The sequence below is a fragment of the Capsicum annuum genome, chromosome 1, assembly GCF_002878395.1.
Source record: "Capsicum annuum cultivar UCD-10X-F1 chromosome 1, UCD10Xv1.1, whole genome shotgun sequence".
Taxonomy (NCBI): domain Eukaryota; kingdom Viridiplantae; phylum Streptophyta; class Magnoliopsida; order Solanales; family Solanaceae; genus Capsicum; species Capsicum annuum.
Window position 1 is genome coordinate 36155359 of NC_061111.1, and position 27191 is coordinate 36182549.

Here is a 27191-nt window from a genome sequence, read left to right on the forward strand (position 1 = left end):
TGTTTAAATTAGATAACGCATTCCATAATTAAAGCAAGCTCCCAGAGTTTGATATAAGAGATTATTAAAGTTTTTTCTGAATAATGAATTTAAAAGAGGAAAAATTGACAAAACTCTCTTCTTAAAGGCCAAGGAAAGAAATCTATTAATTGTATTAGTTTATGTGGACAATATTATTTTTGGAGCCACAACCAGTTCCCTATGTGATGAATTTACCAATGAGATATTAGGAAGAAGGAAAATATAGTAAGAGATAACCATACTTTTGTGGACGGTAGAAATTGAAACTTGATTTGTGAAAATTAAAAAATGCTAATAATGTTATAGAATAATAAAATTATAAGATAACTATTATAACAAAAGATGTTGGAAAAAAAGAGAAAGGAGATATTATTTCTTTTGAACTTGATGTACATATAGAAAAGTCATAATGAGCTATTTGTAAAGAAAGGTAAATATTAAATTGAATCAAGGCACGATACATATTATACTGCATATCAAATATTGTAATACGTATTAGTGTAACACGACACGTATTATACTTCAAATCATAATAAGATAACTTTTTTACATGCATGCCATGTGTCTCATGATGAGATGCTTGCCATTTGTATCATCAAATGTTACTTACAAGTTGCATAGTAAACTATCTAATTATAAGAAAAGTGATTATATAAAATGACATTTAGCTAAACCACTACTCTTTATCTATTTTAAAATAATGGAATCATTTTCGGTATCAATTGATCCTATTCCAAATCAAAAGTACTGAACTTTTCCCTTTTCATATGGTACAAACAAATCCCATAATACTTGGAGTTATTCAAACGGATTTTATGACTCATTAATAACTAACACGGATAAGGCTGAGAGCGTCAGCTGATGTCAAATTCACCAATTTCACACACCCCAACAACTATTCTTGTTGTACCCCACTATTACTATAGTGAAAGACCCTATAGAGAGGAGTGGAGTAATGTTGTTTGTACCCACTATTGTTTGTTCCGTGTGAAAGAAAACTTAAGTAGTTGTTTCTTTTTTATTTCTGGGTTGAAGAATTTGAAGAGAAAATCAAGAAAATGGGAACTGCAAGTGTTGAGGAGTCCAAGAAACGCCCTCTTGTATTTGCTTACTATGTAACTGGGCATGGCTTTGGACATGCCACTCGAGTTGTTGAGGTCCCTTTTCTTCTTTTTTGTTATCTCTTTAGTCAAAAATGTAATCTTGAGAATTCCTTCTTCTTTGTTTTGGGGTGACTCTTTGTTTCTGAAATGGGTCTCTAGTTGATAATTTGGGACTCAAGAAACAACCTTTTGCATTGCATGTGATTTTATTACTTAGATCATCTACTTAGTTTGTTGAAATTGGATGGTGAACCAGAAAGGTGGAGATGGACAAAAGAACTGGTCTTGATTGTTGACTATTCTCTTTGTTTCTGGAATTGTTCTGTAATTGGTTAGTTGGGTTGTTCTTGATCTTGTTGCTTTTCTGATAATGAATTTTCTTTGTAGTTCCCTTTTTTTCTGATAAAGGGGCAGAATTGGAGGTCTTTACAATCTTATTGGGACCAGAGAAACAGCCATTTGCATGTGATTTCATTACTTTGATTTTTGACTGAGATAGTTAGGTGAACCAGATGGGTGGAGGCGGAAAAAGAACTGGTCTTATGTCTAAAAATGTAATCTTGAGAACGCCCTCTTCTTTGTTTTGGGGTAACTCTTTGTGTCTGAAATGAAATAGTTCTGTAATTGGTAATTGGGTTGTTCTTGATCCTTATTGCTTTCTCTGATAATGAATTTTCTTTGAAGTTCCATTTGTTTTCTGATCAAGGGGCATAATTGAAGTTCTTTATGATCTTTATTTGGACCAATAAACAACCACTTGCATGTGATTTCATTACTTTGATGATTGACTGGGATAGGTAGGTGAACTAGATAGGTGGAGGTGGTCTTGAATCTTGATTGTTGACTCATATCTTTGTTTTGGGCGATTCTTTGTTTCTAGAATGGTTGTGTAATTGGTCAGTTGGGTGTTTCTTAATCTTGTTGCTTTCTCTGATCACAGAATTGAGTTTATTCCCGAGAAAGAACCATTCCGCATGTGTTTTCGCTTGTTTGATTATCTACTTAGTTACTGAGGTAGGAAAGTGAACCAGAAAGGTGGAGGTGAAAGAAAAGAACTTGTCTTGATTAGTGACTTTCATTTGATTGTAGTGTTAGCCAAAACAAAAAAATATGTATATTTCTGGTTTTAACTTCAATGAGCTTATTACTGAAGTACCAAAATATTGGAAAGGGGAAATTGGGAATGGTGCAATTGTTTAATTAGGACAAGCAAGTTTTATACAATTAAAGGCATTGTTAAAGTGCAGAAACCTACTTATCCTAACTTAGTTGTAAATGAATGTAGGTAAACGAATGTAGTAGACCAATTTCCCAATTGTTGTGGTGTTCTATATATGTCATGGTCCTTCAAGTGTGATAATTGCATAATGTAATTCTGCATACTATTATAGCATTAGAAGATCGTACAATTGCCCTGCTTGTTAATTCTGGTTTAAATCTTGATCCACTGTCGTGCATTATGGAAATTATCTCTATCCCAATGAATGCAATTTTTCTGCTGGTTAGGTCGCTAGAAATCTCATCCTAGCTGGGCATGATGTTCATGTCGTCACTGGTGCACCTGACTTTGTCTTTACATCTGAGATTCAATCTCCTCGACTTTTTCTTCGCAAGGTCTGTTTATTGTCATGATCCCTTGATGAAGAATTCCTAATTTAATTTTTTAATGTGTTCTATCTTTTTTTAACTATTTTTTAACATTATATAACACTTTGCAGGTGTTGTTAGATTGTGGAGCAGTTCAAGCTGATGCATTGACAGTGGATCGTCTTGCCTCACTAGAGAAGGTATACCCGCTGCCTAAGGCCATTTTTGTGAAAATTATAATTCCATTGTAGTTTTTCTTTGTTATATTGCTAGATGGGATATTATGCTTGACTGTTTTAATCATTGTATGTGTAACTTTTTTGCTTCAGTATTCTGAGACTGCTGTTGTTCCACGTGCATCTATTTTGGCAACAGAAGTGGAGTGGCTGAAATCCGTCAAGGCAGATTTTGTGGTAAAAGAGTTGCTTATCTTGTTTTATCAAGGACAAACCAAAAGTACTTTAATGGTCTTCTTTTAACTCTTGTTACTAGTCACTGGTGTTAAATAGATCTGGGAAAGTAAGAGTGAATTGAATATGAACGTATAAAGGTATTGTTTTTCTTTTGGTCATAATGATTTTGTCTTAGCACTACTTCTGTGACGCGATCGCTGTTTTGTAGAATAATTATGTAGGAAGATATCATTTCTTTCAGGAGATATTACGACATTGTCTTAGCACTATACCTTTGTCCACTCCTCTCTGTGTTACCACTATAAATATGCTTGTTCATAGTTAAACCGGCAATTAAGAAGGCGGATTTTTTTTCTCTTATTTCCGCAAATTGATTTTGCCTTTCCTCGTTACATCTCTCCATGGGATTTGGAGGAACTACATGATTTTTGTATCTATGAAACAGGTATCAGATGTTGTTCCAGTTGCTTGCAGGGCAGCAGCAGATGCTGGAATTCCTTCTGTTTGTATCACCAACTTCAGGTTTTCATGTCTAACTCCCTTTTTACTTCATAACTTCCTTTTCTTCTTTCTTTTTTTTGGAGTGAAATGGGAGTGTAATGATATAGAACATTGTTCAGGTAAATAAAGCTCAAGTGAAATACGCTGCATTCTTCTTTGATTTGAGGTTTAGAATGGGACGCCAGATTATATCCCCGATCCTTTCAAGTCGTGAAAACTAATTTATATCATTGATTAATCTTTTTAGGCTGTTGCATAACATCATGCTATTATTTAAGATGATTCCTGGCAATTGATTGACTATGTCCGTTGTTGGTTGTCACTATATTCGTCAGTAGATCAAGGTTAAATAAATAGACCTTATATACCTGCCATTATTTTTCCTGTGTAGCTGGGATTTCATCTACGCGGAGTATGTAATGGCAGCTGGAAATAATCATAGGTCAATAGTGTGGCAGGTGAGATCTAAGAGCTTAACCATATCCTGCTACTGTTCATTTTTTAGCTTGATAATGCGTTATGATAACTCCCCCACTATTAACTTTATCATGGTTGGTGATTAATTGTGAGATGTGAACCTTGACCAAGTTTAATTATATTCTTCCAAAATCTTAATATCTCTTCTTTTGGTCTTTATGTTTAATGCAGATTGCAGAAGACTATTCTCTTTGTGAATTTCTTATTCGACTGCCAGGATACTGTCCAAGTATGTTGGTGTGCCACGTACCAAAATGTTTATTTGTTTTCCTGTTCTTCATCAACTATAGGTCAATTGCTTAATTACTGCAGTGCCTGCTTTTCGTGATATAATTGATGTGCCATTGGTTGTAAGGAGACTGCACAAGTCCCGTACAGAGGTCAGTAACATAACGTTCAGTCTTTAATTGAAAGAGCTAGAATAGTTTTAAGAACGTGTATCTAAAGATGTTAGTTTATTGTCACTATTGTAGGTGCGGAAAGAACTTGGAATTGGGGAGGATGTGAAGATTGTTATTCTTAATTTTGGTGGACAGGTGAGTCTACGGTAAATATATCAACAGCATTAAAACTTGTCAAGAAACTTTGGCTGCAGACTGAATTTAGTTGCTAGCTTTGTTTCCCCTTCTTGCTTGACAATTTGCCAAGATTCTCATCACCATGTTCCTGTTTTTTGGCCCTTAGTCAGTTGTACTCTCGTGTTTAATTTAAATTTTCATATTGAAGAGTGGTTCAACCATTTTTGGTTCAGTCCATGGTCTTGGTGCTTTATAGTAAGTGATATTGATTGCAAATTTGAAAAATTGGTAATATAGTCTGAAATGGCAAACAAAGAGTAGTTGATCAATATTACCATTAAACCAGTTCCACAGGAAAAAAAAGAAGCACAAAAAACGAGTAGAGTTGACAATCACAAGATGATCCTAAAACATTTTCAGGTTGACAGACAGGCATGAAACATAATAAATAACTTGTGAATGAAATTAACCCCCTCTTTCCCATTTAGCGTTCAACTAGTTTTAGACTAGTGTATTAGAAGTAGTAATGGAAGAAAATTAAAACAATTGTTAAAAAGTTAATTTGATCTAGGAAAAGTAATATTAATTATTTATTTGGTTAGTTAATTGTACTTGAGTTGTTGTGTATGTTGTATAAAATGATATAATTAGTGCAATGGTATCAAATAACTCAAGATATATCCCAAAAAAGAAACAGTGTTGTATAAATTGTGGGAATTTATTTTTCCATTGTTTTTCAGATTCATTACCATTCACGTTAAAAAGGGTAGTTTTGGAGTAAAAGAGATCTTATTTTGGCATCTCAAAAGTGAGAATGAAAGGAAAGACATCCAGGACAGAGGGTTCATCAATTTTGACGTTCCGATATTGTCTTACGCATCTTCTTCTCACTAATAGAAATATCCAATAATTAACATATCAGTACTAGAATGATGCTCCTATATTCATCTGCAGCCTGCTGGTTGGAAGTTGAAGGAGGAATACTTGCCAACTGGTTGGTTATGTCTGGTATATGATCTCTTGAACTTTTAAGCACATACATTATTTCCTTACATGATTAAATTTAACATCTTTCCTGTCTGAATTCAGGTTTGTGGTGCCTCTGAGAGCCAGCAGCTACCTCTGAATTTTTTAAAGCTTGCAAAAGATGCATATACCCCGGATCTAATGGCAGCATCAGACTGCATGCTAGGTTAGTTGCATGTTGTCTCACTGGAATGCCCGGTAGAAAATTTAGCTGTTCCAATAAATCCTTCTGAATATTCTTCTGTTCCAGGAAAAATTGGATATGGTACTGTCAGTGAGGCCCTGGCTTACAAGTTACCATTTGTGTTTGTGCGGAGAGACTACTTTAATGAAGAACCATTTCTCAGAAATATGCTGGAGGTAAAGTATACCGGCAGAAGCTTCTTTCCTTAGTTATTTTCTTTATTACTTCAAGGTTTTGTAAAGATAATGTAATTAAGTCTATAATTTTAATTAGTACTATCAAGGCGGTGTTGAGATGATCAGAAGGGATTTACTTACTGGACATTGGAGACCTTACCTTGAACGTGCAATAACTCTGAATCCATGCTATGAAGGAGGAATTAATGGTGGGGAAGTTGCAGCTCGCATTTTACAGGATACAGCTTATGGTAAAAACTATACACTAGACAAGGTAAGTTTTGTTTACTAATAAAATTATTCTTCATTTTGTGTATTTTGATTAGAATTATCCATGAGCTAGACTAATAAATTTGTACGCAGTTATATACTAAGATTTTCTATTATATGACTTTTAGCTGAGTGGGCCAAGGAGACTGCGTGATGCCATAGTTCTAGGATATCAGTTGCAAAGAGTTCCCGGAAGAGATCTCTGTATTCCAGATTGGTATGCAAATGCAGAAAGTGAACTTGGTCTTCGTACAGGATCACCTACTGCTGCAACAGCTGAAAACAACTCTTTAACAGACTTGTAATTCTTCTTGCATCCCGTTTGTTCAGCATTTAACAGAATAATTGTGAAGTGTTAATAGGGGTTAATGTTTTTGATTTTCTTCCCTTAGATATCCTCAAGACTTTGAAATTCTCCATGGAGACTGCCTTGGCCTGTCAGATACCTTGAGTTTCTTGAAGAGCTTGGCAGGACTAGATGCCTTGGTTGATTCCCCAACAAAAACAGGAAAGCACACCATTAGGGAGAGGAAAGCTGCGGCTGGTCTCTTCAATTGGGAGGTCTTCTTCATTTCATGCCAAACTCTCTTATGTAATTTTATTTGGTTGACTAACCCTGCAACATGTCACCCTAGCCTCTCTCCCTTCACAATTTTTTTTTTCTTTTTTTTTTTTGGGTGGGTGGGTTTAAGAAATGGTGAATTCAAACTCAGAACTCATGGAAGTAGTATTATTTTGCCTCTAAACTAACAAGATAGTACTAACAGATGTTATCTCTAACTAAAACATAAGATGGTCTGTTTTTGATGGAAAAGACTTTGTGTAACGGACAATGATGGTATAATCTTTTTTTAGCTACATCTGGAAGTGGAAAATGATTTTATTTTAGGTATCATGTTTCATTCCCGTTATTTTGGAGAATGAATGAGCTAATGTATTGGGTGTAGTGTCATTAACACTCTTTTTATTCTGATGCATCCTTGGTCCACTAAAGTTGCTTCATCTCTGCAATCTCGAAGTTTGTCTCAAAACCTATTTATGGGGAGAGAGGGTCTTCTTGTGAACACGAAGCATGTCCATGATATAGAGTGTTTCCTCCTGTCACTGTTCCTTTAATTTCTTTTTAATATTTAAAGGTGACTTTCCTAATCTTGTTGAATACTTCCGTTGTCTGTGGCTTACTCGCCTAAACTTTCTATATATAGGAGGACATTTTTGTGGCAAGAGCACCTGGAAGGCTAGATGTCATGGGTGGAATTGCTGACTATTCTGGAAGCCTTGTTTTACAGGTATTCTACATTACTTCTTTTAAATCTTTGTGTGATGCCTATGCTTGTTTGTTACACCAACAGTGGTCTCAAGACACCCCAAACTTGTCTGATGGATATTCAAGTTCTTAGCTTCTCTATCTATAGCATGGTCTCAGAAATGAGTCAAGCATGTAGTTTGAGCTAACATTTCTCTAAGGTTGTCTAATTCAGCTTTGGATTTGTATATGGTTGCTATTTCATTGACCACTTAGTTTCTCTGTGAATGCCCTTTTTGCATTCTGAATATAATTTAAAACCAACTTTTTATATGTTAGTCACATTGCGCCATTTGAAGTAGTAGGACTTCTTATTTCAGTATCATTACTTTTATCTTTTCAGTCTTATATGACATTTAACAATTTCTTTGCATAATCACATGCCAGAATAGTATACTGCCATCTATGCACTATGCATCTGGCTGTTGTCATAATAAAAATTTGTTAATTGTACAAATAAACCTCAATTTCTTGACTTCTTCGACCTTGTTACTTTACAACTGAGACATTCCAATTTTCTCTGTTTGCCTCCGTGTTGTCTATTGATTGTTATCTCGTTATGTTATTTGCTTTTACTTGACATGTAAGCTTGCTGAAAAGGCTTGTTGAATGGTTAAGGGAAGTCCAGTGAAGTTTAAAGACCAATGTTTATGTTGTTCACTTAATGTTGTTCCTGCAGATGCCAATTAGAGAAGCCTGTCATGCTGCTGTTCAAAAGATTCACCCCAGCAAACAGAGGCTTTGGAAGCATGCTCTGGCTCGGCAGCAGGACAAAGGACAAGGCCCCACCCCTGTGCTTCAAATTGTATGAATTTCTCACTATAGTTACTTATTTAAAGTATATGATTTGTGTTGGAGCTGATTACTCGGTGCAGTTGGCTGGTTGGAGCTGATTACTCGGTGCAGTTGGCTGTTCTCATCAATTTTAACTTCAATTAAAGGGACTAAGTTGTATGTGCAATTTTGGGGTGTACTAGAATCTCTCACACTTACAGACACATGTGAAGAAATTACGTCTCTCTTTTTGAAATGTGATACAGATTTGTCAGAAGTGATTGTTTTGGTCTGTTTCTATGTGGGTACCAAATTAGCTGTTCAAGTTCTCGGCATCAGAACTCTGAACAATTGCAATGGTCTAGCTATTTGGATTGCAATCATGAGCATTCTTTTGAAACTTTACCAATTTGTGCCACAATAGGTGTCATATGGTTCAGAACTGAGCAACCGTGGTCCAACATTTGACATGGATTTATCAGACTTCCTGGAAGGGGATGAGCCCATAACTTATGAGAAAGCAAGGCAGTATTTTGCCCGAGATCCTTCCCAAAGGTTTATCATTCTTCTGTTCTGCATTTTCCTTGAATATCTATCTTTATGTTATGCTAACTTCAGTCTAATTTTAGATGGGCTGCATATGTTGCTGGCACAGTTCTAGTTTTGATGAAAGAGCTTCGCATACACTTTGAGAATAGTATCAGTTTGCTGGTCAGTCCAACTCCATTGGCATTGCTTTCTTCTGTTCTGTCTATATACCTATTACTTGAATAACTGAAATTACAGGTGACAGTTTTACGTTTCTCTTCTATGCACTGCCATGGAATGGTGATACAATCTATTTCCGTTGGTTTACTCCATGTATTCCTTTTAGCAGCATAACGTTAGTTTGATTGTTGCTAAGATTTCGTTACAACAAGTAACATCTCCCTTAACATCCTTGTGGTATGAGCTGCTTACGTACACTAGTCTCCATTTAATGTGAACATAATTTTATCCTAGTATTAGCTTTGTCTTGTTGAACTTTCTGGTAGCTAAATATTATACCACGCCATAATATCCACTCACGAATGTCATAGATCTCACGGTTAAACACAATATTTACTTCTGACCTGTCAAACCCTCTGATGGTGCTTGCCTCTATGATCATTGGATTAGCAGAGTAGTTTTGGCAGTTCCAGAGGTTGGTAGACCAGCCTAGCTACTAATAAAGGTAATTTGTTCTGTTTCATTCCCCTTTACACGGATAATGGTGACTACCTTTTTTTAGATAACATAATAAAGCTTTCATTCAAAATTTGGGCAAAAGCCCGTATACAAATTACAAGGGGTATACCAAAAAAGTAAAAAACCTACAAAATATATGGTTTTCTAATGAACATCTCCCTATACTTTTACAGAGAAATCTAAAGAAGGAAGATAAGTGTAATATCATTAACCACAAGGGAGGTTAGTATTATGAAGTGAAAGCTGAGGGGCGGTCTTTGAGATTCTCTTTATATTTATGGTTTAGCAATTGATGTCTTTCTATTATCAAGTTTGGAGTTCTCAAATTGCCCACAATTGAACAAGCAAAGTTTAATTAATCTATGATGACGCTCCTTTATTGAACTTGCAGGTTTCTTCTGCTGTCCCAGAAGGAAAAGGTGTGTCATCCTCTGCATCTGTGGAGGTTGCTAGCATGTCTGCAATTGCTGCTTCTCATGGTAGTGCTCTTTCCATTTAATTTATATAACTATGCACATTTTATAATGAGAGATGTACATTTTTGTCAAGAAGGAACATATAAAGTAGACCATAACAATGCTAACTTGTACTAGGTAAGAGCGTGTGAACACACATGGACGGTCTCTAAGCAATTTGACTTCTCTGTGTAGCTAACTAGTGTAGATACATTTATTGACACCCCCATCCCACTCACCTACTCCTCCATTGCTTTAAGTGCACAACATGAAAATGAAAGTAAAATAGGAGGAAACTGACAACAGGGAGAGGGGAGGGGGATCTCCAAGAACTGGATTATAAAATGACATGATTATACACACATTGTTGCTGACAGCCTGCTAATAGATTTCTGTTTGAAGCATGAAAGCATGCATGAAGCCTTGTTGACATCTACCGGGGGTAAAAATCTAGTGCATAAAAAATGCTTCTGAAAAACTAAGAGCAATCAATGCACTTTACCTACTTGTAAATAGTTTGACAACATTGTGTATGCTAAGATGTCTCACACTGGACAAAGACAAAAGCAGTATACATTGTAAGTGCACAATTGTACATATAAAATGACAAGAGATGCTGATGATGTTTCTCCAAACTATCTTTCCGTAGAAGAAGAGATTTGTTTCATGCCTTATCTTAGTTCTTTATACCCTTTCTATTCCTCACAGCAGTGACATGTTTATGCTGATGATGTTTCTCCAAACTATCTTTCCGTATGCTTGATTCTGAGTGACTAATTTCCTTAATTCCTTGTTTCTTTAATTTGCCTTAAATTCATTCTGTAGTTATAGCCTTTTAGATTTTTCTTGGCCAAAAGGTATTGTTATCAATATAAGTTAACACGAAAGAGGAACGAAGAGAAGAGAAAGTTGGAAGTAATTACAAATACAATAATGGTCCTTGTAGTATAAAGAACGGATGAAGCAACTGTTGAGAAGAAACATACAGAATCATGAACTTGGACATGAAAATCCAAACAACCTGAGAAAGAAAATTAGTTAATTCTTGTATGTCCCCTTAAGATTAATGTGATGTTGCCTTCCTATTTTCAAGAAAAAATATCATGAGTTTGGTAAAGGATATTATCTATCTAGACGACCACCCCCACAATATAACCAGGGAAAAAGCTCTCATTAGGAAAAGGTGTGACTAGTTCCATATCAGTTTTTTCTTTTTGCATGCTTTGTTAAGGTTTCCTCTACAAAAAAGACATTACAGTTTTCTTTGGTCCAACGATGTACAAGCTCTCCGCATAACTGATCCATAGCAATTTGAATGGGTTCTTGATATTGCAACATAATCTTGCATTCTTACTTTCCAGGGTTGAATATTAGCCCAAGGGAGCTTGCAATACTGTGCCAAAAGGTATTAGTTCTCTAGGGCTTACAATCGGTGATTGTTATCTTCCAATTGTTTGACGTTCAATAGTAGTGTGCAGCACCTGATTTGTTAATATTTTGATGATAGGTAGAAAATCATGTAGTTGGAGCGCCATGTGGTGTAATGGATCAGATGACTTCTGCATGTGGTGAATCCAACAAACTTCTTGCGATGGTTTGTCAGGTACCGGCCGAATAATTGATTTTTTTTTCTTACTGAATTGATACAACAAAAGCAACAACAAACCCGGTGTATTCCCACCAAGTGGGGTCTCCTACTGAATTGATACAACAAAAGCAACAACAAACCCGGTGTATTCCCACCAAGTGGGGTCTGGGGAGAGTAAAATGTACGCAGTCCATACCGCTACTTCCGAAGAGGTAGAGAGGCTGTTTCTGATAGATCCCCGGCTCAAGCTAATGAATAGTCAACAAGGTCATAGTAATATATGACACGGAATGGGTGGCATAAACGAAATAAGAAATGAGAAATAATAGTAGTAGAGCTAAGCGAGCCATGAAAAAGAGCAATACAAAAATTAAAAAAAACAGGAAATAAGAAATAAGAAAAGGGAAAGGAGGAGAAAAGGAGAAAAGGGCGCCCCTAGTAGTAGCATACACTAGTGGCTCCAACCAATGTACCCAGTCGTAGGCTTACTAACCCGGCTACATCGGAGCTCCCTAACTACTAGTTACAACCCACCCACGCACTAGCCTTCTACCCTTATTCGCGACCTCCACACCTTCCTATCTAGGGTCATTTCCTCAGACAACTGTAACAGCTCCATGTCCTGTCGAATCACTTCTCTCCAGTACTTCTTCGGCCTACCTCTACCTCTCCTGACACCATCCAAAGCTAGCCGCTCGCACCTACGCATTGGGGCATCCGTGCCCCTCCTCATCACATGCTCAAACCATCTCAGCCTTCCTTCCCGCATCTTGTCCTCCACCGAAGCCACTCCCACCTTCTCCCGAATAATCTCATTCCTAAATCTTATCTCCTCTAGTAAGTCCACATATCCTACGCAACATTCTCATTTTCGCTACCTTCAATTTTTGCCAACACTCCGCACCATACAGCATAGCCGGACGGACTGCCACTTTGTAGAACTTGCCTTTAAGCTTTAAGGGTACCTTTTTATCACACACCTTACTGAATTGATGTTTAATGAATAACTCAGATTGGTTCCCTGTTATTGCAGCCTGCCGAGGTGCTAGGTCTAGTGGATATCCCTGGTCATATAAGAGTATGGGGGATTGATTCAGGAATAAGGCACAGGTATCAGTTTTAATATTTTCTGTAGGTTGTTTTTCATCTTTAGAAGAAAAATGACCTTACTTATCCAGCTCAAGAATCTGAATTAATGGATGCGCAACTTACATGCGTTGCACTTTTCTGCAGAGGCTGATTTATTTTGAGCTCTTGCAGTCATCTCTTGCATAAAGAACATGCTCCATTAATAGGAAAAAAAGATGATTGAAACACTAGCTTAAACTGATATGAGAATTATAGTAGAAAAGAAAGAAAAATAAAATGAGCTGTAATACTGACTCTCAGTCCAAATGCAAGTCAAAGAAGCATAATAAAAAATTAGTTGGAAAGAAACCAAATCTTCACTGTGGCTGCATGCTGCTTCAATACTAACTACAGGAAGGAGAAAACACTGATACTAAGTGTATTGACAGTTACTAGTTCTTTCTTAAGCTTTGTTGATTTAATGTATTTAACATAAACCAGTTACACACTTTATGTTCTGAATATGCACTCTTCTCCTTCTCCATCTATGATTTAAGAGTTTCCCACCACTGTACAGTGTTGGAGGTGCAGATTATGGATCCGTGAGGATTGGTGCCTTTATGGGAAGAGAGATCGTCAAGTCTATTGCATCAACACTATTATCCGAGTCTTTGTCAACCAATGGAAGTCACCCTGATGATTCAGAGGAATGTGGTGTCGAATTACTCCAAGCTGAAGCTTCATTAGATTACTTATGCAATCTGTCACCTCATAGGTAAAAGCACGACACTGGTAGTGCTAGAAGATTATGAAGAGCATTTCTCATTTTCATTCTGATTGTTACTAGTTCATTATGTATTGTCTCCTCCTCTTCCTGTTTTCTTCTGCACTATTGGCTGTTTTCACTTTTTCACCTAAATATTGTTCATCTGTGGCAGTCAACAAGCTTTTAGATTTGTGGTGTCATGCCCAATTTTGCCCGTACATGACTCCCTTTCTCCTCCCATTCAAATTCCTTTCTTGGTCAAAAAGAAAAACATGTTATCCTTGTCCTCCACACTGAATTAATTCATTCTTTAACTATGGTGAAAAAATAAAAGATAGATCGTTGATGCAAATAACAATAAGAGCATCATGTGTTGGTGATGCTTGGATTGTTTGTGTCTGTTCCAATTGGATCAATCTCTTGGGTTGTATAATTCATTAATGGTATTGCTATTGTAGATATGAGGCTATGTATGCCAAGAAGCTTCCTGATTCTATAATTGGTGAGTCGTTTGTCGGGAAGTACACTGACCACCGCGATTCGGTAACTACAATCGACAAAACACGTAATTATGGGGTCAGAGCAGCTGCCAGACACCCCATTTACGAGAACTTCCGTGTGAAGGTTAGTTTTATTGAAGTGGTCAATTTGTAATTGACATATTTAAAACAGTTTTTTTCTTCTTTATATCCATAACTCCAGTTTTTATTTAGTTCTTGTAATTGAATGTCTTTAGATTGTGATGTCCTGGTTTATGAACGTTCTTAGGACACTTACAGATTACGGAAATGATGTCCTAGTTATATTGTGCCCATAGTTGATGGACGAGGACATTGTCTGGAGTCCAGCTGATTCATATATTTGAGGGTACAGAAGTAATGAGTGGTTTAGACTTTGCCTCGCTGCAATTTGCAAGTGTTATTGTACCTCTGAAACATAATAGGAGATGCAAAAACCGCCCATTATTATTTCTTAAAGAAAAAGATAGGAACTTACAAAAACAAGCAACCAAAACATAATATAAACGAACATAAGCTAGACATCAGCGTTAGAAGATGGAGCAAGAAATTGAAGTCAGTCAAAGAAGACTTCAAAAATGGAGCAAAACGTTGCGGTAGAACGAAGAATAAAAAATATAGAATGGCTTCAGAAACTGGATATTTTTGGGAAATTTGAGGCAGAAATCTGTTGGAATAATATACAAGGAAGAAAATTATACAGGGAGAACTGCCCCCACCCTCAGCCCCACCCCACCCCCCCGAAAGCAGGCAAAATCTGAAGAGATATATTCAGGATACAGAGGTGCAAATGCTTGTGGCTTCAACACGAGGATAAGAACACAAGGGTCTTTGGAAAGATGGACGGTGTGAGCAAAAGGGTGAATGCTATTGACAAGTTGATGACTGAAGGTAAGATAGTAGAACAGTCAGGCACCATTAAAACCGAAGAGTTACACGCTGAAAGGGAGTCATGAAGACCTGAATAATAGTGAATCCAGAAGCGTACTGGAGAAAAGATTGAATGGAGGAAACACCTTTTGAAGAAAATGATATGCAAAGAACCACTCAGGGGATGTGGAGGGGGGGAAACTCTAGGTCTAGGCTAAGATGCATCTGAGCTGTCCTTTCTCCGATAATGTTGGCAAGTGGTGAAAAACAATAAATCCTTTTTCATTTAAAAGCTATATATGAAAAAGAGTTTTAATGCATCTCTTCTAGCAGTTCTAAGAAGGGAGCAGTAGAGGTCAAAAACTGTTATTTTTTCAGGTGGAACCTATAAGATTATATCCAAAACAATGGCTGAAGGCCGAAAAAGATTATCACAAAACTGATTTCAGTCTCCCTGATGGCTTTTGTCACTAGCAAAGTTAGTTCAAATTAATTAACGGGTGTGAGAATTAAGCAAAAGGTGATGTGCTTATCTGCAATAAAATGACCAATCTAGTTTCTCGTGGATGGATTTTCTGGTGAAATGGGCCAGTTGGGGTTCACTTTTGTGCAACTGTAGAGAAGTTCTCAATTTTAATAAATGTAGTGCCGACACACTTAATCAATTCCCACAGAGCCTTTTTTCATCATCCTAGTGATGGAAGTTTTCAAAGGAATTTGCCAGTAGGGCTTAGACAAAGTGACCTCTCGCCTTTTTTCGTCATCCTAGTGATGGAAGTTTTCAAAGGAATTTGCCAGTATTGTGTGGACTTTCTGCGAGACTTGCCATATGCAATGGAATGAGAATGATATTTTAATGCTAAATTGCAACGACTACTTCTCAGTGTAATGTGCAGAATATATGTGATATGACTGATGTTTTGAAATATTGATGACAGGCCTTTAAAGCGCTGCTAACATCTGCGACTTCAGATGATCAACTGACCGCTCTTGGAGAGTTACTGTATCAGGTATCTGGATATATATCCCCATTTGTATTTCCCTTTTTAAGTTTTTAGTATTCCAGTTTCCCCCTGTCAATACTGGGATTACATGTTGAGTTAGCTTTCTTTACTGCTTTTCTCCTTGTATTTTCAAAAAGAAACAACTTTGAAGGAAGGTAGTAGTAACCAACTTGAAGCACAATAGAACATGAAAGCTCAGCATTTTCTCACTGTAAAAAAGATTAATCTCTTAATCAATTAGTTACTTTGAAGGATTGCTTGAAATTATTCTTGGAAACAATCTTATAGCCTTAATCTGTAGGGAACCCCCCATCCTCAAATAAGCCAGAGGACCAACAAATTGAGTCTAATACAGAATGCTTGTTCTGAAACTAATTTTTTTTTTGGTTTTACTTATAGAAATTCCTGTATCCTCTTTTTTATAATTCTTCGAATTAAAAAGGGGGAAAATATGGTTCTCAAAAGCTCAGATTTCTTATATGAATCTAACATGTCCATTGTAAATTTATTTCTTTCTATTGCACTTTATTTGCAGTGCCACTACAGTTACAGTGATTGTGGACTAGGTTCGGATGGAACAAATAGGCTCGTCCAACTAGTTCAAGAAATGCAGCACAGTAAGGCATCAAAATCTGGAGAAGGGACATTGTATGGTGCAAAAATTACAGGCGGAGGATCTGGTGGAACTGTTTGTGTAATTGGCAGGAATTCGCTTAAGAGTAGTGAACAAATTCTCGAGGTAATGTCCCTCCCTTTTAACGGCTACTTTTCTCCTTATATTTGAATGTCCACTCAAAAGTTATTTCATATTTTGGATCACCATTTCTGTTTCACCTAATTCAGAAAAGGAACACAACTTTCATGTTTTGCTCCTTTATTAGGCCTTCTATAAATTTTCATACTATGAGCTTTTACTCTGTATATTTTTGGAACCATTTTATTGATGGTATGATATAGATTTAGCAGAATAATGAGACATTTTTTTTCAATATTTTGGATGTGCAGATACAGCGCAGGTATAAATCTGCAACAGGATACTTGCCTATTCTTTTTGAGGGTTCATCTCCTGGCGCTGGAAGGTTCGGCTATCTAAAAATTCGTCGTCGCAACCCTCCCAAGCAGAACTAAATTCTGCATTACTTGTTAGATTTTCAGGACTAGATTTTCAAGATTACTCATTCGTTTTTAGCAATGAAAGTTTGACTATGTTAAACTTAGTGTTCTGGACCATCACATATATAATATGAATTTCCCACTATATCTTCAGTAAAATGCAATATTGGTGATAAATTTCTATTTAACTTTTTGTGTGATGTTTTAATCAGAACTGCTTGTTTGGAAGATGTAATACAAAGTATTCTCTTTTATATGTTTAAAAAGGTTGCAACTTGATTGTTAAGCAAAGACCTTGATCCCCCTTCCAATCACTTGAGGTTTAGGGATTTGGAACAATTTTGAGGTAGCAAAAGCAACGTAATGGAACAAAGAATTATGGATAGAAATCAACGTATCGACCACGAATGCAAGGTGTGGAGCAAACACTCTTTACAATACTCAGATGCATAATTATGATTCCACTCTTGTCAAGACTCGATGCATAAATATATATGCCACTCTTAACCAATTTGGCATACACAGACTAGTTTGCCTACAGCATATGTTGTCATGGCCGAATTTAAGCTTACATACATCCGCAATTACAACTGATGAAAACATGGATCCTGTCTCTGCAAATTTGGACTTTTTCCCGTCTCTACATGCTAAAAGATGCGGAATGTATGCTGATAAAATTGTGGTACATATAACATGAACCAACGAAAAGAAAGAAAATGACAAATTTGAAATTTCAAGAACTAGAAGAAAAGATATGCTCAGTGTGATGAGTCACACGTTTATTATAGACTGTGTACAGGCATAGATAACACCAATTTTTTACAAATTTTTAAGCACACTCATATATGAAGTTTTCACAAGTATAATGGCTATTACTTCCTGCCCCACAAGGAAAAAGGGCAAAGTAAATCACTCGTTATAAAACAACAGAAGCAATAGACACAGTACCTTAAGCAGTCCAAACTGAAATCCATGTTGCTGAGCTTAATTCTTTACTTTTTTGGATTGGGGGGAAGGGTGATGCGTGGCCACTCAATGTCATGAAGAACATCAAATCGTGCCTGCCTATAGTAGGATTATATGCTGCCACTTTGGTCAGGATGCTCCAGTTCTTCCAGAAACTCCCTTGTCATTTTCAAGAAGCTTTGCTTGTGCAATCGTTCCCATTCCTTAAGGCATTTTCATATGTGAGTACGAGGACTAGCTTTTATAGGATCCCAGTTAAGAAAAGAAGCAACTGATACAAGATCTCAGATTACCTCAAAGTCCCATTCCCCGTACAAATTCGGGTCATTCTGGTCAGCCCAAATATACGCTTCAACCTTTAATGTATTGGAACTGTCCTGCAAAAAGCCAACACACCTCTTGTAAACCAGATAAATACATTACGAATGGACAACTGATTTCAACATGCCTCACGGCTCACACAATGTTGTTCCAAAGACGAACTGATGAAGTAACAAAACTATCTGACACAGATGGGAGAGCTGAATGAAGCAACCTAGCTAGTCCGGTCCATTTATGCCAGCCATGATGTTCTTAAAAGAACTGAAAAGCAGCAGGCAAAGATATCACTGTGACTAGCTGGTTTTACCTATGAAGTAATCATCTATATTCAATAATAAAGACCTAAAAACTTCCACCTTCCAAGCACACCAGACTTCTGCCTCCTAGTCATCAACCAAGAAACATCTAAACAAAAACATGGTTGAAGGAAACTACTCAAAGAGCACTAAAGCATTCTGAGATTTGCCAATGCTATAACAAGAACAAAAATACAGTGCTGCAGAAACTCCGAGAACTTCAGTGTATTAATTGTTGGGGTTCAATATGTATGAAAAAGGTGTGAATGAAAGATGGAGAGAAAATGGTGGAAGAAAGGAGACACCAATTTAGAAGGTGTACTCCCAAAATTGGAAAGTTCACTAATTCTCCCACATTGGTGGGAGAAGGGAACTATGGAGTGTTTTTAATAGAAAGCACTTACTCCACATGCTAAGTGAGGCAAGAAATAAGAGATGCCTCGCGCTGTCGTTGTCGCTCGCTCGGTTTTGGCTTTGATTGATCGATAAGATCTATCTTTTTGGACAAAGTTTATTTCACGTAAATTTAATCTGAATGCCAAAAGGAAAACGCACCAGTAATCCTCCATTTATACATGCATACAGATTTCGAAACAGTATTTTTTGAAATGATACACTGCTTCAAACTGATGCAATTGTTCAATGAAATGATATGTCTGTTCAACGAACTGATGTGTACTATTTTGTGAACTGGTATGTCTGTTTGGAGAAGGACACGTTCTTTGGGTATACAGACATGAATTTCCAGAAACATCACACCATTTAAGTGAATTTTCCTGCAATAAACTCTCTTCTTGTCTTTATAAATACTCTGTGTGATCAGTCAATCCATTAAGTGAGTTCGACGATATTCCAATTGTTTAAGGTACCGCTACAGTTGGTTTGTTTGGCCACTTTATCCTGGGAGGAAAATTCCGTAACCTTGGGTACAATGAGGGGAATTATTTCCTTAAGGAAAGTCCGTAAATTCGGACGACTTGGCCTTATTCATTTCTGTTTCATCTTGATTTCTGAAAATAAAATACACTTCTAAGAAAGATCACTTTGATCTTGTGTTGAGGGTATTTTTTGTACTTCATTGAGTTCTTGTTTTAAACTTGAACTAGTTGAAGTTGTTGTTCTGCATATACAGATTCTACGTACCCTAGAAGGAAATAACAATCTTAAGGAAATAACTTTCAGAATTTGTATAGCTTGTTTTTGGAGATGAAAGTTTTAACTTTCTGCTCCGCTTGAACTTAACTAGTGATTTGAAGTCATAAAAACTTCATCACAAGTTAAAGATCATTAGGTTGACAATGGAAGTCATAAAAACTTCATTGTCAACTAGAAACAAGAAGAAAAGTTTAAAGTTGCTTAACTTTATAAGTAGTATTCTGAAAATACTAAGTATTTTTTGTCTTATGGTGACAGGAAAAATGACAAGCGATAGTCAAATGCAAGATGCGGCAACGTCTGTGGGGGCAACTAATATTGCCACATCAAGTCGCACAAATGCTCCGCCTACAATGGCACCGACGGAGAAGCTCGAAAAATTTGCGGGCATTGACTTTAAACGATGGCAGCCAAAGATGTTCTTTTACCTCACCACTTTGTGTTTGCAACGGTTCATTAGTGAAGACGCTCCTGAGGTGCCCGAGGGAACCTCGGACAAAGAGCGTTTCGTAATTGTAGAAGCTTGAAAACATTCAGACTTCCTTTGCAGGAATTATATTCTGAGTGGTCTCCAAGACGACTTCTACAATGTCTACAGTGGAACTAAGACATCGAAGGAATTGGGGGGGGGGGGGGGGGGGGCACTTGAACTAAAATACAAAACAGAGGATGTGGGAATTAAGAAATTCCTTGTTGCACGGTTCCTGGACTTTAAAATGATAGATAGCAAATCGGTTGTCTCTCAAGTGCAGGGTTGCAAGTCATCATACATGATCTCCTAGCAGAAGGTAATCCGAGTCCTTGAGAGCTTAGACGTCCTTTGAAAAATACCTTAGTTGAACAAATTAAAAAAGTTTTTAATACTCACATAAACTGTTTTGTAGGTTTGATTGTGAATGATGCATTTCAAGTAGCAACGATAGTTGAGAAGCTACCACCTTTATGGAAAGACTTCAAAAACTACTTGAAGCATAAACGCAAGGAGATGACTGTCGAACATCTTATTGTCCGATTGTGTATTGAAGAGGACAATAAAGCTGCCGAGAGAAGGTCAAAAGAGAATTCTACAATTAATGGAGCACATATTGTAGAAGATGACCAAAACAATTTTAAGAAAAGAAAGAAAGATGAACAAGGAAGCAATCAACCCAAGAAAAAATTCAAGGAAAAATGCTTCAATTGTGACAAGATTGGCCACAAGTCCACGAATTGTCGTGTCCCGAAGAAAGGCAAGAAAAAGGATCAAGCAAATATGATTGAATCCAACAAAGAATGCGATGATTTGTGTGCTATGTTCTCAGAATGCAACTTGATGGGGAATCCTCGCGAATGGTGGATGGATTCTGGTGCCACCCGCTATGTATGTGCCAACATAGAGTTGTTTTCATCATTTGTTCCAGCTCAAGTAGAAGAAATGATCTACATGCCTAACTCCGCTACTGCTAAGGTGGAAGGAACAGGGAAAGTGTGTTTGAAAATGACTTCGGGCAAGGTCTTGACACTTAACAATGTCTTGTATGTTCCAGAATTACGTAGGAACTTAATTTCTGTTTCACTTCTATATAAGAACGGATTCAAATGTGTAACCATTTCTGAAAAAATTGTAATTAGCAAAAGAGAAATGTATGTAGGAAAAGGCTATCTCACCGAGGGCCTTTATAAGATGAATGTAATGTCTATTGAAATAAATAAAAGTTCAAATTCTTCTTATTTGTTTGAGTCTTATGATTTATGGCATGAGCGTTTAGACCATATTAATTATAAAACGTTACGAAAACTGATTAACTTAGAAGTTTTGCCAAACTTTGAGTGCAATAAATCAAAGTGTCAAACGTGTGTAGAATCAAAGTATACAAAGCATCCTTATAAGTCCGTTGAAAGGAATTTCAATCCTTTAGACTTAGTACACACTGATATTTGTGATATGAAGTCAACACCATCACGTGGTGGGAAAAAGTATTTCATAACTTTTATTGACGATTGTACTAGATATTGTTATGTCTATTTGCTAAATAGTAAGGAAGAAGCAATAGATGCGTTTAGGCAATATAAAACTGAATTTGAAAATCAGTTAGATAAAAAGATAAAAATGATAAGAAGTGATAGGGGCGGAGAATATGAATCTCCCTTCACCGAAATATGTGTAGAGAATGGAATCGTCCATCAAACTACGGCCCCGTATTCATCTCAATCTAACGGAATTGCGGAAAGAAAAAACCAAACTTTGAAGGAAATGATGAATGCCTTGCTTATAAGTTCCGGTTTACCGCAAAACTTATGGGGGGAGGCTATCCTTACAGCCAATCGTACACTCAACAGAGTTCTCCATAGTAAGATACAATTAATTCCTTATGAAAAATGGAAAGGAAGAAAACCCAACTTGAAATATTTCAAAGTGTGGGGGTGTCTATCAAAGGTCCAAATTCCTATATCTAAAAGGGTTAAGATAGGACCTAAGACGGTGGAGTGTGCTCATAGGATATGCTAAAAGTAGTAAAGCATGTTAGTTTTTGGTTCATAAATCCGAACATCCGAATATTAATGAAAATACGGTTAATTGAATCAGACAATGCTGAATTCTTTGAAAATAATTACCCGTATAGAATTAGATATGAACAGTTTAGTGGAGGATCTAAACGACCTCGAGATGAACCAAGTGAGAATGCACATAATGAAGAAAATCCAAGACATAGTATACGTCAAAGAACGTCTACTTCATTTGGATCGAATTTTGTAACATTTCTCTTAGAAAATGAGCCTCAAACATTTAGGGAAGCGATGACATCTTCGGACTCATCCTTTTGGAAAGAGGCAGTCAATAGTGAGATTGATTCAATCTTAAGCAACCATACATGAGAATTGGTTGATCTTCCTCCCGGAAATAAACCTTTAGGTTCTAAATGGATTTTCTAAAGAAAGATGAAAGCGGATGGCACTATTGACAAATACAAGGCAAGACTTGTAGTAAAGGGCTTCAAACAAAAAGAAGGTCTTGATTACTTTGATACATACTCGCCAGTAACAAGGATAACATCGATTCGAATGTTAATTGCCTTAGCGGCGGTATTTGATCTTCAAATCCATCTAATGAATGTGAAAACCGCTTTTCTAAATGGAGAATTGGAGGACGAAATATACATGGAACAGCTTGAGGGTTTTGTGGTTCCAGGAAAGGAAAACAAGGTGTGTAAACTTATCAAGTCATTATATGGACTAAAGCAAGCACCAAAACAATGACATGCGAAGTTTGACCAAACCATGTTGGCAAATGGATTCAAAATAAATGAATGTGATAAATATGTTTATATTAAAGACACTCCAAATCACCAAGTCATTGTATGTTTATATGTGGATGATATGTTAATCATCAGTAGAGACATTTCTGACATAAATGCAACAAAACGAATGCTCGAGAGCAAGTTTGATATGAAAGACCTTGGAGTTGCAGATGTAATTTAGGTATAAGGATCCATCGAACTCCACAAGGGTTGGCATTATCACAGTCTCATTATATCGAAAAGGTACTTAACAAGTTCATGTATATGGAATTCGGTATTGCAAAGACTCCATTGGATGCGAGCTTTGGACTTCGAAAGAATGAAGGTGAAAATGACTTGCAATTGGAGTACGCAAGAGTATTAGGATGTTTAATGTATATAATGAACTGTACACGACCAGACATAGCATGCACTATCAATAAATTGAGTCGGTACACGAGTAATCCCAACAAAACTCACTGGATGGCAATGAAAAGAGTTTTGGGTATCTTAAATACACTCAAGATTATGCTTTGCATTATAATAAATATCCTGCGGTACTTGAAGGATATAGTGATGCAAATTGGATCACCATATCGAACGAAGTAAAATCTATAAGTGGATATGTATTTACTATTGGTGGAGGAGCAGTCTCTTTGAAATCATCCAAACAGACTTGTATTGTTCGCTTTACAATGGAATTTGAATTTATCGCATTGGATAAAGCCGGTGAAGAAGCAGAATGGCTCCGAAATTTCTTAGAAGATATTCCTTATTGGTCCAAGCCAGTGGCACCAATATGTATACACTGTGATAGCCAAGCGGCAATAAGTAGGGTAGGGAGCATGATGTACAACGGTAAATCTCGTCACATACGACGGAGACATAATACCGTTAGGAAACTTCTCTCTAGTGGAATTATCACTGTTGACTATGTAAAGTCAAAGGATAATGTGTCGGATCCACTTACAAAAGGCCTATCTAGAGAAGGAGTGGAAAGGACATCCAAAGGAATGGGTTTAAGGCCTAGGACAAGTCAGCATGACGATAACTCTACCTAGCAGACTGGAGATCCCAAGAGCTAGGTTCAAGGAGATCAAACAAAGTTGTGTCTGACAGGTTCAACATTGTCAATTACCCAATCCATTCTCATGATGTAGACAATGCATAGTAATCAAGGATAAGACTTAAAGTGAAAAGTCTTTTAATGATTATCTAAATTTGGCAGATTTGACCAAATAGTTTAATCTATAGGATTGAACGTTTAGAAATCACCTATGTGAGGGCGAAGTGAAAGCCGCTTCAAGGAGAATGTTAGTAAAGGCCTATTCTCTAACCTCTCACGAAACCGGGACGTGTTCATGGCTGAAAAGAACAAAACCGTGAGAACCATAAACGGTAAAAGGTTGGCTGTGTGACATGTGTTGTATAGGTGTACATTAAAGCTCGACGGTTCAAAGATATCAAATCTACCGATTGACCGAGTGCATCCGATACATGTTCACTACGGAAAGTTCAAAGGAAAACCCACTTATCCAGATGCAATCAGTCTTTGCTTGATGATCACATACTTATCCGTAAAACTTTTACGAAAAATAGTCATTCTCCATTCATGTGGGGGATTTTTGGGGTTCAATATGTATGAAAAAGGTGTGAATGAAAAATGGAGAGAAAAATGATGAAGACAGGAGACACCAATTTAGAAGGTGTACTCCCAAAATTGGAAAGTTCACTAATTCTTCCACATTGGTGGGAGAGGGGAACTATGGAGTGTTTTTAATAGAAAGCACTTAATCCACATGCTAAGTGAGGCAAGAAATAAGAGATGCCTCGTGCCGTCGTCGTCGCTTGCTCGGCTCGGCTTCGGCTTCGGCTTCGGATTTGGATCAATCGATGAGATCTATCTTTTTGGGCAAAGTTTATTTCACGTAAATTTAATCCGAATGTCAAAAGGAAAACATACCAGTAATCCTCCATTTATACATGCATACAGATTTCGATGCAATTGTTCAATGAACTGATATGTCTGTTCAACGAACTGATGTACTGTTTCGTGAACTGGTATGTCTGTTTGGAGGACACGTTCTTTGGGTAAACAGACATGAATTTCCAAAAACATCACACCATTTAAGTGAACTAATGTCACCTTTTCGAAGAGCTCACAGGCTATATAAACTTGCTTTCATTCACAGGTTTTGATATGAATTTTTCTGCAATAAACTCTCTTCTTGTCTTTATAATTACTCTGTGTGATCAGTCAATCCGTTAAGTGAGTTCAACGATATTTCAATTGTTTGAGGTACCGCTACAGTTGGTTTGTTTGGCCATTTTATCCTGGGAGGAAAATTCCGCAACCTCGGGTACAGTGAGGGGAATTATTTCCTTAAGGAAAGTCCGTGAATTCGGACGACTTGGCCTTATTCATTTCCGTTTCATCTTCATTTCTGAAAATAAAATACACTTCTAAGAAAGATCACTTTGATCTTGTGTTGAGGGTATTTTTTGTACTTCATTGAGTTCTTGTTTTAAACTTGAACTAGTTGAAGTTGTTGTTCTGCATATACAGATTCTGCGTATCCTAGAAGGAAATAACATTAATACCGTCAGGGTAACAACCACAGTTCTCCTTTCATACTCAACGTCCTCAAATTTATCCAAGATATCCAATTCCGGAATAGTGATGCCTGAAAGAACCTGCATTTTGTCAAAGCAAACACATAATTCAGAGATCAGTAAGAGGGTCAGGTCTTATATTTCTCATTAAGGTCTCAATGACAAGGGATTGCAAGACGCAGTTGTTTTTATTTCTACCTTTTAATTGCGTGGTACATGGATTGATCTGGAGTTCCTGGACCTCATAACGGAGGTCACTTAACACATTTACGCACCAAATCTTCAATTTTATGTGAACGGACTAGAATGTAAGCTATACTAGCCAATCACTGGATGCAAGTAATGCTTATATATAATGTTATTGGGAGCTCTAAATCAACAGTGTGGCGGTGATTCCACTTTTAACAAGAGAATTGTGACGAAAGTTATGTCCTATAGCTTACTTAAAGATTAAACTTACCCAGTGTTAAACTGTCAATCAATCAATTCACTTTCGTTAATCTCACTTGAAACTGTTACTAATATCAAACCATTGATTGACCCAGTTCTTTTTTTCCTTCTTATAAGGTTGATTCACCCAGCGAATGTTCGGATACTTCGTAACAAAGGGAAAAGAAGAAGTCACTGGACATGTTTTGGATATAAGCTATTTTGGTTGGTAATAAACAGAAAAATATTTACGATTGAGTCATCAGATTATGTTCAAACGCTAGCTGAATAGCTAAGATGTTTGGAGGTAACTTATAGTGCTTAGATGATAATTAAGTGTGTCGATCATTTAGCATATCTGGCACAGCTATGATATCGCAAATTGTATGAGAGCAAGTGGAATATGTCAAACAAACCTTGCCTTTAACTTTCTTGTTTTGAACAGGTAGAATGGCAGGATAAACACACCCTTTGATGCTAAACCTATGGCTGAAGCAAAGCAACAGAATCAGTGGCTAGAAAATCTATGATGCTATTTATTACTAAAAGAAACAACAAAAGCAAATCCCAAATATCAAGTGAAAAAAAGAGGGAGGGAAAAAGAAACAAACAAGTCGTGGAGAATTGCAGGTGAAGAATGTGGGAGGCGTTTGAGAAGAGCACGAACAACGTCATCATGTAAAAGGCTACCGTAGACGAAAACGTTGAACAAGGATCGTGGATTACTAGCACACGCCATTTTTACCCAAAACAAGTACAAGTACAACAATTGGTGCTTTTTGATTTGACTTGATTGGCAATCCCATTTGTTTTATGTACAACTATCTGGTTTGCAATTTTGATTCTGGACAATGTTTGATTTTTTAATGTAAAGGGGAACTTTTCCGAGTCATTTTACCTTGGCACGCTTAAATTTCGACATTATTTTAATCTCACAAGGCGGGTGGCTGATAATTTGGTTGGTTGGGTGATATTAAAATTTTAGGGTAAAGGGTTAAATTTAACCCCCTCTATTTAGGAAAATTAGTTAAATATAAATTTTATTATATTTTAAAGTTAAATTTATTTTTATTATATTTTAGGATCAAATTTATCTTCGCCATTAATAGAACAGCTCAAATTAGCATTAATATCTATTTTTCTTAAACATAAAACACACCCTAATTTAATCTGTCCCATCTGACCCAAC

At 36.8% G+C, this 27191-nt stretch overlaps 2 protein-coding genes across 4 annotated transcripts; one reads left to right on the plus strand and one right to left on the minus strand.

Moving 5' to 3' along the window:
* The first annotated feature begins 711 nt into the window (after nucleotides 1-711).
* Nucleotides 712-17110, plus strand: LOC107871848 (L-arabinokinase). 2 transcript variants are annotated; one of them, XM_016718720.2, is made up of 28 exons: nucleotides 712-1178; nucleotides 2631-2738; nucleotides 2843-2911; nucleotides 3041-3124; nucleotides 3570-3646; nucleotides 4017-4083; nucleotides 4274-4331; nucleotides 4415-4482; nucleotides 4576-4638; nucleotides 5575-5628; nucleotides 5710-5812; nucleotides 5897-6006; nucleotides 6104-6280; nucleotides 6405-6577; nucleotides 6669-6837; nucleotides 7482-7565; nucleotides 8262-8387; nucleotides 8781-8911; nucleotides 8986-9067; nucleotides 9975-10062; nucleotides 11400-11443; nucleotides 11546-11641; nucleotides 12660-12736; nucleotides 13272-13469; nucleotides 13919-14084; nucleotides 15787-15858; nucleotides 16388-16591; nucleotides 16858-17110. In XM_016718720.2, exons 1-28 carry the CDS (start codon nucleotides 1080-1082, stop codon nucleotides 16978-16980), a joined length of 2970 nt encoding a protein of 989 aa, XP_016574206.2. In that variant the 5' UTR covers nucleotides 712-1079; the 3' UTR covers nucleotides 16981-17110. The 2 variants fall into 2 exon arrangements, with proteins under 2 accessions (XP_016574206.2, XP_047268001.1); XM_047412045.1 differs by lacking the exons at nucleotides 712-1178; nucleotides 2631-2738; nucleotides 2843-2911; nucleotides 3041-3124 and adding an exon at nucleotides 3237-3261.
* Nucleotides 17111-17706: 596 nt separating this feature from the next.
* LOC107871861 (AIG2-like protein D) lies at nucleotides 17707-26975 on the minus strand. 2 transcript variants are annotated; one of them, XM_016718731.2, is made up of 5 exons: nucleotides 26614-26975; nucleotides 26419-26491; nucleotides 25562-25654; nucleotides 18225-18308; nucleotides 17707-18134 (listed from the first exon to the last, which is right to left on the minus strand). In XM_016718731.2, exons 1-5 carry the CDS (start codon nucleotides 26739-26741, stop codon nucleotides 18042-18044), a joined length of 471 nt encoding a protein of 156 aa, XP_016574217.1. In that variant the 5' UTR covers nucleotides 26742-26975; the 3' UTR covers nucleotides 17707-18041. The 2 variants fall into 2 exon arrangements, with proteins under 2 accessions (XP_016574217.1, XP_016574220.1); XM_016718734.2 differs by having other exon boundaries at nucleotides 26424-26491; nucleotides 26614-26901.
* Nucleotides 26976-27191: the final 216 nt, after the last annotated feature.